This window comes from Schistocerca americana, chromosome X, assembly GCF_021461395.2.
Source record: "Schistocerca americana isolate TAMUIC-IGC-003095 chromosome X, iqSchAmer2.1, whole genome shotgun sequence".
Lineage (NCBI taxonomy): Eukaryota > Metazoa > Arthropoda > Insecta > Orthoptera > Acrididae > Schistocerca > Schistocerca americana.
Window position 1 is genome coordinate 815,904,397 of NC_060130.1, and position 16,381 is coordinate 815,920,777.

The 16,381-nt window shown below is 36.6% G+C and overlaps 1 protein-coding gene across 1 annotated transcript in view; it reads left to right on the forward strand.

The window, feature by feature from the left end:
• Positions 1–16,381, forward strand: part of LOC124556335 (mucin-5AC-like) — a 341,354-nt gene that overhangs the window by 215,339 nt on the left and 109,634 nt on the right. Inside the window, exon 10 of the mRNA XM_047130305.1 lies at positions 8,351–8,425. Coding sequence (XP_046986261.1) covers positions 8,351–8,425 — 75 coding nt within the window. The remainder of the gene's footprint in view (positions 1–8,350; positions 8,426–16,381) is intronic.

Consider the following 16,381-nt stretch of genomic DNA (forward strand, 5'->3'; position numbering starts at 1 on the left):
ATCCTATTCAATTCCTCCTCATTTTTAGATCCTTAGGGTTGCAATAATGCAGTATTTCACAAGACAGTGGAGTGGTAGATACATTACAAATTACATTATATTTAAATCAGTGCACAGAAATACACTTGTACTTAACTGCATCGCCCAAATATTGCGTTGATCAGCAAAAATATCGACTAAACATTGATGGTTGCATTTTTTTTTAAAAAAATTTGCTCGATAGTCTATCATTAGTACCCCAGATGGCAAAATATCACCCACTCTGTTCCAACCAGTACCGATACAGAACAATGGAAAGGGGTTTGTGGAAAGCAGAAGGGATGTACGATGATAGCACATTCTTATTTTATTTTATTTATTTATTTTTTTTTTTTTTTTTTTTTATTGTTCCGTGGGACCAAATTGAGGAGAAGTCTCCATGGTCTTGGAACGAGTCAATACATGAAATTATAACACGATAGTAGAAACAGATAAATTGAAATATAAAAAAACATTCAGGCGACAAGTCGTAAGTTTAAATAAAGAAAATCAACAATGTAACACTGGAATTTGCTTAATTTTTTAGCTCTTCTAGGAGCTCCTCAACAGAATAGGAGGAGTGAGCCATGAGGAAACTCTTCAGTTTAGACTTAAAAGAGTTTGGGCTACTGCTAAGATTTTTGAGTTCTATAGTTCATTTGCTTCTAAAAGATTTTTTCAGCGGGCTCCTAGAATTCGTCCAAGCCAACTGTGACCTGCATCTTCCTCCCCATCCCCCAACTGTTTTAGTCAAAATCTGTTTATGGTCTTGTAATGTCATAATAACTAAAACCGGGAATTCAATTACATTAAATCTTAAAATATGCACACATTTGTGTACCGTACTATGAAATGACTGGACATGTGCAATTAAAGGGAAAACATGCAATATCAGAATTCCGACTTTTGTTTTAATGCATTTTATTTTATTTGAAAACAATGTAAACAAGTAGTTTTTACAAATTCTCCACTAACTGGGGAAGCTCTGTACATTGAAGCACTGAACCAGCAAACCCTGGATTTGGGAGGCGAGGTGGTTCAAATCCGTATGCTGGCAACCTTGAAAACGTGTTTCTGTGGTTTCCCATTTTCAGTATAGGTGAATGCCAGTGTTGGTCCCATAATATAGGCCACAGCCATTTCCTTCTGAATTCCATTCTTTCTTAGCAGATTCCAGTTCTCTTAAAAGGTGAATAGAATACCTCTTCAGAGACTCGCAGCACTCAAATCCACATGATAAATGGGTATGGATGCACGAGCATCCACTACCTAATATGTTCCAAAACTTTGCGCGTAAAAATGGGATTCTCCTGTGGCTCATACCTTGGGTTCTATTGGGGATAGAATGGCACAATCAACTGTTTTCCATAACCCTTGAATTAGGGACCATTTGTATAGCCAACAGGAGGATTGGTTTAGTGTCACTATCCTACAATTGTTGTTGTTGTTGTTGTCTTCAGTCCAGAGACTGGTTTGATGCAGCTCTCCATGTTACTCTGTCCTCTGCAAGCCTCTTCATCTCCGAGTAACTGCTGCAACCTACATCCTTCTGAATCTGCTTAGTGTATTCATGTGCTCACCAGATGAAAGAGTTTTGTCATGGCTATCAATAGTTCTAATGGAATGTTGTCCACTTCAGGGGCCTTGTTTCATTTTAAGTCTTTAAGTGCTTTGTCAAATTCTTCACGCAGTATCATATCTCCCATTTCATTTTCATCTACATCCTTTTCCATTTCCATAATACAGAGTAAAAATACAAATATTACACATTTACTCCTGCTTAGGCAAATGGAGCACATCGATGGGTTGTTTTTGTATTTCATATGGTTACAGTAGGCCTTAAGGCACTTATACCATTAGTTCATGGGTGGGTTCTTAGAAATCCCCACAAAAGGGCTTTTTACTACTTTTCATACCAAAACTGAGACACAGATTCAGAGACTGCTATGCACTGAAAATGGCTGAAATTTTACAATATGTTTGTAAGAGTCTGTTCGTGAACACACCTGAAAATTTTGTTGGTATCTTTATCCACTTTCAAGATACAGAGGTTCAGAATTACCTTACATGTACATGTAAAATATGCACATAAAATTGAGTGTGAGGCAAAATCTAAATAATAAATAATTGCATCAAATTACCCAAATTTTAATTTTACATTCTCTAAGCACTTATCTAGAAGTTCCATCTTCCTGTTTTCAAAAGTCTTTATTCATTATCAAAAAATACCTCAAAAACACATTTTTTTCGGTACCATAACAGAACTGCAGAGTCCGAGACACTTATGCACAGCAAATGGGTGTAATTTTTGCTTTATATTCCTAAGATCCTGATCTCAGGCAACCTTGAAAATTTTCTTGATATCTTTACCTGTTTTTGAGATACAGAGGTAGCTGTAGATGTAAATTACACATGTGCAGGTGTTAGGCAAAAACATAGTTCATGAAGTTAAGTATCATGGAGAAATATGCTGTAAAGTGTCTCCATTACATCAGAATTGTTCTGGGAACCCAATTTTGTAGCACTTAAGTACAAGCAAACTTTTTGTGCGTGTAAAATGTGGTATGAGGTGTAAAATGAATTTTGCATTATTTCAGAGGTTCAGAAAGGTAACCAGCAGAAAACTGCTCCTATTGGAGCACAAAAAAGACCAATATGCTCACGTTTAAAAGATTCTGACCAAAAAGTTGGGGTACCAGCTGCCTCTTTCTACCTTTCTCAGCACCTTCAAAATTTTCCCCAAAATCTTATGCAAACATATTCACACTTTTTTATACTGAGAGAGAAGGGAACAGGGACAGTGCCAGGGACATGGAAAACTTATAAATACTAGACGATAGTAGACAGTGGTTGCAGTATAGAAGGAGCAAAGAAGACAATGGCAATGTGTGAGGAGGAGGGGGGCACAGTAGCAGTGAAACATACTTTGCACTGACAGAACAGTGCTAGGACAAATGAAGGAGACAGTGCCTGTGGGAGAGGAACAGAGAGACGCAGAAAGCGGAAAGGGTCGAGAGCCAGTGCTAATGAGAGACACAGTCAGTGACAATGAGCAAGAGAGAGATAATGGCAGTGAGAAGACACAGCACCAGTGGGAAGGAATAAATGAGATAGGAGCAGTAAGAGAGAACAAGAGGGAGACAATGACAGTGAGATGAGACAATAGTAGTAGGACAGAATAAAGGAGACTGTGTCTGTGAGACGGGAGATAGTGGCAGAGAGACGCAAATGTATAATGATCATGAGTTGGGCTGAACGAGTTAGTGTGAATGGGAATTGGAAGTGGATGGGTAGGAGCAATGCTGAGCGATGGACTAGCGGGTGTGAGTGAGTTAGAGTTAGGGGAATGTGTGAGAGTGAAAGGTAAGTTGCATGTTAAAAAGTGGGCAAATATGTTTGCATGTGAGAATGGGGAACATTTTTAAAGGTGTTGAGGAAGGTAGAATGAAGACAACTACTTTTTTCAATCAGACTCGTTTAAACAGAACATATTCGCCGTTTTTGTTTTCCGATATGAGCATTTTTCCACTAGTAGATAATAATGCAAAATCTCCTCATCTAAGCTGAGGCATTTATCTGCAGAAAATGATATTTCCCCATGGCAGGAAGTGACAGATGAATGCTTAAATGAGGAAATTTGTAAAAGTGGGAAGTTTAATAATTCCTGATCCGTTCCATTTTTGCCACCAGAATTTGTTCCGGCTCCTCTGTCTTAACAGTATCAGATCTGTTTATTCCAACAATCCTGCCAGTTACAATCATGGTGTGCAAAAACATTGACATTCATTGATTCCTGATCACCTCCCAACTCAAATCAAGATTGGAAGAATAAGACCGTTGAGCGTGAAGGGAGATTAGAGCATGAATGCATCTAAGTTGTTTGCCAAAATACAGCACTCATAAGGAACAAGATTATATGTCTGCTTGCTGAAAACTCTGGAATGATTGTCAAAGAAAATGGTAAATCATTCCTTATGGAAATTCTATATTTTATACAGAAAAATTGAGAAAACCATTATCAGACACAATAGTGCAATATCATGCACTAAAGGCAGGAAAAGGTGATTAATATGTAGGGCTAAAGTGTAAAATATGTCATATTAAATGTTAAAAAAAAAAAACAAAGTATGCAATATGTATGAAGTTACTTCCTATAAGGTCAAAATATGCAAATATGCATGAGAAAACCCTGAGACTGCTTCTTGCAATGGTATTGTGTGAATGGTAATGAGTTGTTAAATATGAATGGAGTTTTATCCGACCTGCATGGATAGTCACATCCATTAGCATGCCTCTTCTGGGATTTGGGAAGGTGATATGAACCTTATATTAGAAGACTCAGCTGTGTTTTGATAGCAAAGAGGCAATACATTAGATTAGAATTATAATTCATTTGGCAGTAGAGTAAAGTTATCATATTGCCAAATAAAGAAATATTAAATTGCAGATTTGAGCATTTTTACATGCTGTTGACAGTATATGTTATACATTTTTAAGAAAAGCTTTTGTTGCTTGATTTTATGGACCAAATATTATTTGTATGAAGGCCTCCTGAAAGCAAATTATGTACATAAAATTAAAAAACTTGTTTTCAGAATAAATGAAAATCATGAGCCTTGTTAAAGTCTTCTTTCACAAATTGGACCTGACAACCCCCCCCCCCCCCCCCATTTTTTAAAATAAAGATATTGGCCACATCTTTTGTCTGGCTGCACATTCGGAGGAATGTTTGCAGAAATGAACAAAATCATTGAGGTGATGCTGAAATGGTGACAAGCTGTAAACCCCCCCCCCCCCCCCTTTTTCCCCTTTTTTTAAAGTCTGTAAGCTTGTTGGCAGTTGGACCAATTTTGATGCCATTGCTTTTATTTAAGTAGTTAGCCTGTATTTAGAAACATCAGAAATCTATTAATTTTTTTCACTTTTAGTTATTTCTATGTACTGCTTCATTTTCTTTCTTATTACGGCATCATTTTGTATATTAAGTCAGGTCTGTTTACCAATCTACTTTGCTCGCACCCACACCTCAGCAGTGAACAATCAGTCAGCTCATGGTGTGTAATGTAGGGGGGGGGGGGGGGGGGGGGGAATTGGCGCAAGACAGCTCGGCATGAGAAACTGTTGCCAGAGTGTCTATTCCATGGCTGTTAATAGTTCTATAGAGATATATCACTTCACAGTGGCTAATTGATGCCTTTCGTGGCAAATTTATTTCCTAAAACTGTTGCATCGCTGAAAAATAACAGTAAAATGAAACTTAGATTTCTTTTAATGTTTGTTTGTTTAATGTAGCCTCATGACGAATGTCATTTTTTAACTTTGATTTGACATAAACATGTATTTTGTTGTTATTTTATCAGTATGTGAAACATAGAAACACTGCATGTCAATGTATATTTCTTATTTTGCTTTTCACTAAAACATCAATGTCTGGTATCACTTTGTGAGCACTACTAATTCAAAGATAAGCTTTTAAATTGAAGTCTGTCACTGAGCTTCTGTAGGCTCACACAAATACAGTGATCAGAGATTCAGTATAATCGTAGCTGCAAACTTGTGAAGTAGTGGAAATTTATGTCTTAAAAAAATTTTTTTTTTTTACACATTTGGGAAACTTACTTTATTATGAAACTTATCTCTCAACTGCTAGTCACACAGCAGTACTATAAATTCTAACTGTAGCTAGGCATCCGGCTCTGGTATGTTGTACATTGAACATTGACAGTTGTGTGTTTGACTTGTGCTTTGAAGTTGATAACCCGGGCATAATGCTGCTTTTCTCCACTTTAGGCATTTTGCTGTTAAGTATATATGCTTGCATTTGAAACTACAGTGAACTCAACATATTGTCATTCCTCTGAAGATAGTGCACAGTTTGCACTTCCCCTGCGCTACATAAAGATGTCTGACAGCCATATTTGCCGCAAGCACTCACTACTCAGACAGAGAACAAGTGTGAGCGCTCGTGTTCGCTTAGCCACCTCCTGAACGTACTAATAGTTCACAAGGTTCTTAATTTCTGTGTGTTACAATCATAGCATCTTCAATCAAGTCTGGATGGATTAAACAGAAACATGCACGAAATTGTTATTATTGCCTTTATGACTGTAGGATGGAGGAACACTGCTACTTATACTGTCACATGTATTTCAGATTTTTAATCAAAGTGATTTGGGGTAGGTACTGCCTTCTCTAATGACAGTTACGAGAATTGTCAGATGTTCAGCGATTTGAGTATGGGAAGTTGTCATTTTGAGAGAATAACAGAGTTGTTTTATATGACCAGCATCTGAAGACTATAACTGTGTTTTAGAAATGATGGCCAATATTCAGGGATATGACAGGATTGATCATTCAAAATGAGAAAGTCAAGTAAACCTAGGCTTTAAAACGCATACCTTGAAAGTTATGAGCACTTGTTCATTAGAGGAGTTGTGTTTCAAAGTAGTGAAGATGAACAAGTGCTCGTAGCTCTTAACGTATCCATTTTAAAGCACATGTTTACTGGACATTTTTTTCTTGTTTTGGCGCATACAACCACTTCCCAAAATATGGAAAGCAGAGAGCTTGCAGTAGACAAGATTTGTTTCACAGTATTAAAGAGCAATAATTGCTCATAGCTATAATGTATGTGTTTTAGAGCCATGTTTTACTTGACTTTTTTGTTTCGAATCATCATTCCTGTCATATCCCTGAATCTTGACCATCACTTCTGAAACACCCTGTATTATATGTAACTGTATGGTTGCATAATGACTATAATGCTACTAGGAGAGGAAATAGAGTTAAACAGAACAAAAAGCTAGAAAAGATGGAAGTTCTGAATTTGGAAAGAATAAAACACCATTTTTAGTGGATTTGCTATGGTTTCTGATGTAACACACTCTCTTAATGGTAAGAACAAGGGTGATTATGACCATTGTGAGATAGTGGAATGGTGTAGAAGATTGATGCTGAGTGCAACTATGAGTTTTTGGTAGTTTTAGTTCCACTTAACATATATGGAGATTGTTGGTGATATGAAAGATGTCTGATTTGTGTCCAAATACTTACCCCAACATCGAGGGCCATTTTAAACAATGACAGAATCGTTGTTGGGCTGCAACTCTGGGGTAATGTAACTGTAACTGTTGACATCCAATAACTTGTTTGGAATACAAATAATGGAAAAAGAACCATTCACTATTGCAATCAGGACTTTCCAGTGTCATATTAATACAGTTGTTGCTGGAGTAGATGGTAGTTACCTTTTTGTACTGACATTCTAGATTGCATAGGTACACATTGTGATAATTGGTTTTGGTATGTAATTGCTATCTTCAGATCACTGTAGATGTTTTCTACAGGAGTAGTGCATCACAGTATGTTAAATTGTCCTCAAATATTCCTTTCTTCTACATATCTAACAATGGCTATAACCGATGGTTATTAAACACCTCTGTGAAAGTCATTTAATAAAATTTGACTTCTTTACAGCCTTAGGCTACTCTTGGCTGCATCTTCTGGATGCCAATGCTATTGTTAGAAGTTATATCCACAGCTTGTCAATAACAGGAGGATGAATATTAAATACTCTATGAGTTTACATGTCTTAAACCAGTACTGGTCCAGCTTCACTATTCAAGTGCATCTGTCTCAGTGTCATTAGCCCAAGTTGGCCAGCCCATACAGCTTTCTCTTGTCTTACAGCACTAACTGCCATCCAACATGCAACCATTGGATAGGTATGCCAGATGACACAAGTAAGTTCTGCATCACTGTTTTGCATATTGTACTTTTTTGAAGTGCTACAGTGCTCGTACGGCTTGAAATGGTGCAGTGGTTAAGACACTGTAATTGCATTTGGCAAGACTGTGATTCCAGCCCTGCTCATGCCATCCAGATATACATTTTCAGTAGTTTCCATAAATCAGTTACGACAAATGCTGGGATGGTTCCCTCGAACAGAACCAGTCAGATTTCCTTTCATTGTGCTCCATTGCAAACTACCTGGTGAATTTGTTGTCAAAGTGATGTTAAAACAATTTATTAACAATTAATAATACAAAGTTCGTGGTGGAATATAAATAATAGGCCTGAGGAACAACTTGTCATATTTTTGTGACATGTAGTGGTCGATAGGACGCTTAGTGATGCTTTCAGTCTCATTTGTGTGCCTGCCGAAACCTCCATGCCTTAACTGTATGATAAGTTGTTATCTTTACTCCTTCCACAATTTTCAAATGCTTTGTTTCCCTTACTTATTTGTTATTTTGCCCCAATTTATGGAACCATGTACATTTTCTACAGTCAGCTGTCATCTCTATGTTAATGATTCTGTTTTTAATTACAGGCAAATGGCCAGGCATCACTACGTGTTTCACTAGAGGACTGTCAGGTAGTGTTCCAGCCAACATCTGAAACACAGGTACATTCAGCATAATTTTTTTTTTCTTTCATTTATTAACATTATTTTCTCATTGCTTCCTATGATTAAATTTAGAAAAAAAGTTAATTCTCTCTCTCTCTCTCTCTCTCTCTCTCTCTCTCTATCCAGTCCAGTGGCAGCTCCCAGCATTCTACTCTGTCCCCATTATTGTTGTGTTTATATTTGTTTCTGTGCATATTTGTGCGTATCCACGTGGGGGGGGGGGGGGGGGGGGGCACACGCGCGCATGTCAGTGCATGAGTGCATGCACATATTTGCTGCTCACAGAGACTCATGATATGAGATTAAAGACCAAACTTCATTTAGGAGAAAAAACTGTTTTTTCATATTCTCGGCAGTTTTTCTAAGTTACACCGGACAAATGGTTGAAGCATTGCTTCCATTAGGAAATTTGTATCGTAAAATGCAACACTTAACATAGCAATATACTTCATACATTTCAAAACTACAAACAAAACTTATCTTTTGGTGGTAACAGAATACGATTGAGTCTAATTGACAGATACATAGGCATATGAAATTGTGTGGTTCCCACTATCTCCCTTCATAAGTCACTTTAAGACTTTATTGTCCATTAAACTAATGAGAGTTTTCAGAGGTAGGGGCTGAGGGAGACAATCATTTCAATCTGCAGTCCCTACTGTAGCAGTTAAAAAATGTGGTGCTTGAGTGTGAGAAGCTCATTTGAGTCTAGTGCAAACTGAATTAATTAATTTTATTTATTAGAGGAATTTTCATTGGCTATGAGTAAAAGTTATTTGTGGGAGAAAATGTTGATAAGCTTTATGTTACTGCCAACAATGTGGAGTAAACAGAAGAAACTGAATCTGATACCACACAGAAACAAGATACTTCAAACTAAGGATTTTCACACGAATGAGGCTGGTGATATAACTTCACCCTCTGCTGCACACCTTATGGGGGCTTGCAGAACTATCTATGTAGATGTAGATAAATATTGTGTTGCTTGTTTCCTTGAACTTCTGAATTAATGAAAGAGTTTACATAAGTGATTAAGCTTGAAGTTAAGTTGCCTAGGTAATTTGTTTTGTAAGTGGATTGGTTATAATGCATGTAATGAGTGTACTATGTAGAAATACAGTGTACTATGTAGAAATACGTGAAAAAGGTGTGTCTGACAAGGTGGTGTTATATTGTGAAGTGAAATATGAATATGCATCACATGTCAGAAATTGACAGTAAAAACTGAGATAGAATGCCTACAGTTGTTGCATGTAGCATCATTTCTCTGTAATCTCCATCAATGACTGATAAACTTTTCCAAAAGTTCTGAAAATTATGAAGAGATTATGTTGAACTATTGCAGAAACTGGTCCAAAATAATTGTGATATAACTGCTGTCAAACCCTTTGCTCAGAAAGATTGATGTACATATTTTCAATTTAATATTCAAGAGTGGTATTGTACTTAAATTTTTGAAAAGTATGGCTGAATGAATACAAAGGGCTGTTAACTGTCTGTTTATGACAAACATTGACTTAAGAATGTATGTTTACTTTTAAATCAATTTGCTAAGAGCAGGATTGTGGCCCATCAATGAGGTATTGTGGGAATGCATTTTGCAGTACACTAAAGGAATTTTGCATGGGTTGTAACTGATTTGCTGATGTGGTGCATGATTTGTTAACATCCCATTAAACATTGAACTTATCATGTGACTGTAAATGCTAACCTATAAAAACATTGTGAGCTTTGGTGTCTATACAGAATGTTTATTTGGGTCTGAAACAAGTACATCTGGAGCTATTTCACACTCCCTTCGAGCACTAGTCTGTCCAAGTCATAACGTAATCAGATAACTGCATAGTGTTGTTTATTCCACAGTGCTGATGTTTTGCTGTCTGAAACTTGATTTTAATTATTAAATTTGTAGAAAGCATGTAATAAATAGGTTTGTATGATTTCGCAGTAATGTGAAAGCTTATTTTTCTAATAGTCTGATTGAACCTTAGCAAATATCTACACTTGCTCTTTGTAAAGTTGGACCTTTCTTTCTCTTTTTTTATCTTTCGTAATGCTTTGTAGACACTAACTTTTGATCTTCTGATTGAATTCATAGATAGTAGGATATAGGAAATAGAAGTTTCAATTTTGAATTGGCTCAAAGTAAGTGACAATGACATAGTTTATAAATGCATATTACATTTTCACATCACTGTGTACATTTTTATGTAAAAAATATAAATAAATACATACATGCATGCTCATGGGTACTTGTTCCTTCGTCATTTGATACGCATTATTTCCATTTAGATTGAATGTAAAATAACTAAAGCTGTTATGTTACATTTGACATATATTCTGTATTTCCATGGGTACAGATAAACCTGTTTCCACCTTAAATAAACTTCCTTTGTACATTTCATTTTAATGTAATACAGCTTTGTGTTCATTGTTTCGTTCCTTTAGTTTCATATCTATTTATTTAATAAATTACTTATCTATTTGTGTGATCAAGGTCAGAATGTGAACAGGACTTCGTATGCGAATTGATTATTTCTGTATAGTGAAAGTTTTGGATTGTATCCTTCATTGCATAATTATAATACTGAGCCTATGTGTCTGCCACTGCAAATTATTAGTAGCAAGTCCTGTACCTGATACTGTAAATTGAGTAATAATAGTGATTTTTGCCGTATCTTCAATCAGTGTCTTCTAGTGATGCAATTTCCATAAATATCTATTACAACTCCATCTGATGCAAGTGTAGCTCTAAGTAGGTAGTTGCCTGTTCCTGTAACAATTTCTTGTAATGCGGAAAGATCAGTTCGTTCTCAATTGTGATGTAAATCACAATTGGCAAGATGGTGGGAATCAAACAATTCATAAAACTAGGCTTGCGTATGATATGTTGAACATGTGCCACTGCAGTGCTCAAGTTACAATACATTACAATGGAAAGGAGATGGGTGAATTATTTGTGGGCTACTGCTGACAAAGCAGGTTCACTCACATGGAGACATTATTGTCATTATCAACAACACAAGTATTTGTTCAGCTGTGAGTGAGAATTTATGAAACCTCTTTTTCATTGTTGTAAAGAATAGGTGGAAACTAATACAGACTGGTTTCTTCCATCAGTAATGCCAACTTTATCAGCAAAACACGGTAAACAGAAAATTGAAGAAACATCATAGTTTGAAAGCCTAAGGAAGATTAGCATTTTGCATGTTTGGTGGCAGAAGTATTTTCCTGGATTGTTTTACTTATGGTCACAGGGCTATGGAGAAAATCTAATATGTTAAATGTGATGTGTGCAGTAAATGTATAACAAGAACTTAAAAAACTAAAGTTAACGTGTTATTCCCGTAACAGGCTTAAATTGTGGCAGATGCTTTTGAAAGCCCTAATCTTACCTAGTTCTGCATTGTAATCGGTGCTAAGACAATATAGTTTTGATCAGGTAGCTTTTCATTTCAGGAATAAAAAGAAGTTGGGATCAAAAGATATGAAAATATAGGGATGATAGTTCATCAAAAATTATTTCAACTAACAAGTGGGTGGTTCAGCACACAAATAAATCTGATTATGACAGCATTTTGCAATTTCTACCTTTTTTTATCACTTATAGAGTAATGATTTTATGAAAGGCCATTTTTTGACCTTTCCCTATGATCACCCTAAAGCTTAAAAGATTGTTTTGAACAAAGGTAGTGATACTTCCTCAGTCCCACCCTCATCTGCTGAGATGTGTAGGGAAGTGGCCTTGATAATTGCCACATTTACAACAGCTCTTGAGCTTGATTCTCACGTAAGAGTTACCTATTGTTCTCTGTTTACAGACTTCTGCAGTGGTTCTAACTTTTTGTAATTATGGAACTATATGTGTTATAAATAAGAAAATAAAATTAATAATGTAATTGTTGGAGTTCTCGGGTATGCTGCAGAACTGTGATGCAATGGTCCTTTGCTCTGTGGACTAATGCATTGTATTAACACAGAGAACGTTGCCACAGTTGAAGGACCTTGCTATAGTTTAAACTGTGGCCAGCAGCATTGGCACCAGTTTTGCTGTCAGTCAGAAATAATAATTAAAGCCAAACAAAAAACCTTCAGCTCATCAATTTACTGAATTTCATTTCTGCTGCAACACACAGATAATATCCATTGCTGTATACTCACTATGTCGACATATCCATCCGAGAGTGACAACATACTGTAACTTTTCAGTCCATAAAACCTCCTTCCACTACTCCACAGACTAACAGAAACATTCTTTTGTGCAATTCTAAGTGGTGATGTATGTTCTTTTTTCTGATAATTGTCTGCTAGAGAGCATTGTGGTAAATGATTCTATCCCGAGTTCCTGTCCCTGAACAACATTGTAAGTTGTCTACAATAGTCGACAAGATAGTATGACCATTGATTTGCAGAGTATGCATTATATTTGGGCATTTCCTGTTGCGTAACTGCTTTGGCCTACCAGAGGAATTCAGTGTTTGATTTCAGTGTTACCGTGACACTTTCACTTTATAGTAACATTATTCGCAGTTACCTTGGTATATTTATTTGCTGTAAAATCTCTGGGAGGTTTTGAAAGTGTCAGCATTTCCTTAATCGCTTTTGGAAACACTCAGTTCTCCTGTTGTTTTCTGACGGAATGTATTTGCAGTGTTGCCCATTGAGGATGAGCGCACACACACACACACACACACACACACACACACACACACACACACACGCCTTACATCATGTAGAGTACGCTAAGTAGAGCATCAGGAGACTTTTCTTAATAAAGTATATGTATATGTCACTGGCATTGTAATCTGATCTGGAGTTAACGGATTTTTTTGCAACATTGAAACTGTATTAATGTTTGTCCAAAGCAACTGTACACTACACGTATTGTGCATAAATCAGTTGTAATTGCTAATTGCATCCCTGAACTAATGAATTTCATTTTAAGTGTGCACAGTAGATGATGATGATGATGATTCCATTGTAATATTACGTTCTCATTTACCATGGCTGTACAAATGAATGTGTATTGAGCCTTATAAATTTTATTATCCTCCCTTCCTCATGTTACATATACTTACTCTCAGCACTGCTCCTCGTCTTTTATTAATAATATTTTCAAGCAAAACATTGTTACATTGTGTGGGCCAGCAGTGTTTGAGCACCACCTTCATAAATAAAGCAGTCGTTACTTCCGTGAACTGTACAGAATCGGAGCAAAAGTAGCAGTGCTGCTAAAATTGTTAAATGTTAGAACAGAGGAAAGGCTTCTGTATGTACATATTTCATTAAATATGTCATGGAATGTGTTGTTCTGATGTCATAAGCTGGATAGGTAGAGAGAGCAGGGTGTGTGTGTGTGTGTGTGTGTGTGTGTGTGTGTGTGTGTGTGCGCATAATATGAGTAAATCTGCTACTCAACACTTTTCTCTATGGAAAATAGTTCTCTTTCATCATACTATTGTGTAGTGTTTATTACCTACTGATTATAAGTTATTCTCTGTGGTAGACATCTTTTTACCTAAACATAAGATTTTTGTTGTTGTTGTTCATGTCTGAACTTGTTCATAAGGAGCACATTGTTTCTGAATCTTGTTCAGTATTTTGCTATTGATACTCATCTCCTAATATACATATGTACTTGTTAAAATTATCGTGTGTGTAAATATTACCATAGCATGCAATAGAGCAGAAACATTTTGCAATAATAATTGGTAGTTTTCAATCATAATTTTTGTCCCACACACAACTCAACAATGTGTTTCGAGAGACTTTGCTCTCATCATCAAGTATCCTGACTGCGTAAAGATTTCCATACCATCTGTATTGTCAACGTACACTGTCCCTCATATCTATCCTTGACCTTAATGTTCTTGTCTTGAGAACACTTTTTCACATCACAGTAAAATCCTTTCTGTCCCACTCCATTGTTCAACCACTTTCTTGAAGTCCTTCTCTGTAGCAGGAACTTGAATCTGGAATAACCCCCTTCATTATATTAGAGAACTGAATAACATCTCCAGCTTCAGAAGACAGTTAGAGAGATATTTACTGAAGCAACAATAGTGTCTACCAATTTGCTGTAAGCACTCGTTGCCGCTGTTCATCCTTCTTTCCAACCAGATCTTCCTCATTTCCCAGTATTCTTAGCTGGTACAGTCTCCTTAAATTGTTTGCCCAGAACTCACTATATCAGAAAAGATCTATTTTGTACACAATATATATTATTTTTATATCTGCCAGTATAATTGTTGTTGTTGTTGTTGTTGTAGTTGTTGTCGTCGTCATTGTCATCATCATCAATGTTAGTAGCAGCAGCAGTAGTAGAGTACTGCCAGTATTAACTTCATTAGTTCATAGTCAGTATTACTTATTCACGTTGTCACTAGAGACACTCAAATCATTTTAATAATATTTGTCATATTAAAATTGTTATTTGTTGGGTAATTATGATGTAAAAATGGCACTGTATGTGTAATATCCTGATCTGATGTAAGGCAGGACCTAATAGTGCTAATCAGATCAGGTTAAATACATAAATAAAACTTAGCTCATGAGGTGAAAATGCTAAAAAGTCAACAATGCAATTTCAGTGTTTGCAGAATTGAATAAAAACATGTTGGACTGTGTGCCCTCGTCTCACATTAAACCTTGTGCTGCTTAAGGCATGCTCTCTACATTCCGTGCTGATTGCGGGTTTTGTTATGGCTGTACTACTCGCCAAAAGCTAGTGCCTGTGCTGAGGTATGGCATTCTGGCCGATATGAAATACGAATCGTCTGATTTTAAGAAAACTATTAGGTGAAAACATTTTGCACCTCTTACAGTCTGATTTCTTCACTTGATAAAGGACTGAATTATTTTTCATGATAGGCCATCGTTCCTGTGCTGCATCAAACTAAGTACAGTAGTGCACGTAATTTTAAAGAGATTGCAGAGGTAAAAACGCATTGCATAGATTTTGTATATTGTCGATCTTAGCCCGCACATTTCTGTATGTGAAATGTAGATAAGATACAAAAATTTTATTAAAGATTGAGTGTGAAATGTCTTGTTTCATTCTCGAGGTATCGATTTTTATATCTGGCAGATGGTAACATGCAGCATGCCCAGTTTCATTCCTTTGCGTTGGGAATCCTGTGGTTATAAAAATTGTCATACTTCATAAACGATTTGAGATATTGAAACTAGTTTTTTTGCAGATAATAGCACACAAAGAGGCATATGTGCCGTACAATAAGTACCTGAAACCTTTTTATTCACAGAAGTATGGAAGTATCGAGTCCGCAGCAGCAAGAGATCGGCAGTTCGGACGCGTACAGATGTCCGCAGCACTGTAGGAAAACTCGAGCTGTGCGTGTATACATGTCCACAGTGTTAAAATTGATGACTTCTCTCAGTGGTCATCCCATCGCACACCACACACTGCACCAGGCCACGTCATGCTGATCTGCTGTGGGCTCCCCTACTGTCAAGCTGACACTTGTGGAGAGCTCCAGGAGTTGTCGTGGACTACAGCCCACAGCATATCAATAGTACATGGCCTGGTGCAGTGTGCGGTATGAGATGGGATGACAACTGAGAGAAGTCGTCAGTTTTAATGTGAGATGAGGACACGATCCAATGTATTTTTATTCCATTTTATTTTGTGACTGCTGCAGTTGGGTTGGTAGACTCTTAAGCATTTTAACCCCGTGAGGTGAGTTTTACAGCTTGATGAAGGGAGCATTCTCTCTTGAACGCTATCTTGAGTTGTGTGTAGAACAAAAATTATGGGTGAATGCTAGCAATTATTACTGTAAAAACATAACAACCATTACCTCACATCTGCAATGGATAATATTAAATAAAAAGTAACATTTTGTTTTTTAATGTAATGATAGTTTACCAAGTTTCTTACTTAAGAATCTATTTTACCTTTAAAACAGTTGTACTACAGTGTTACGACCATCCCCA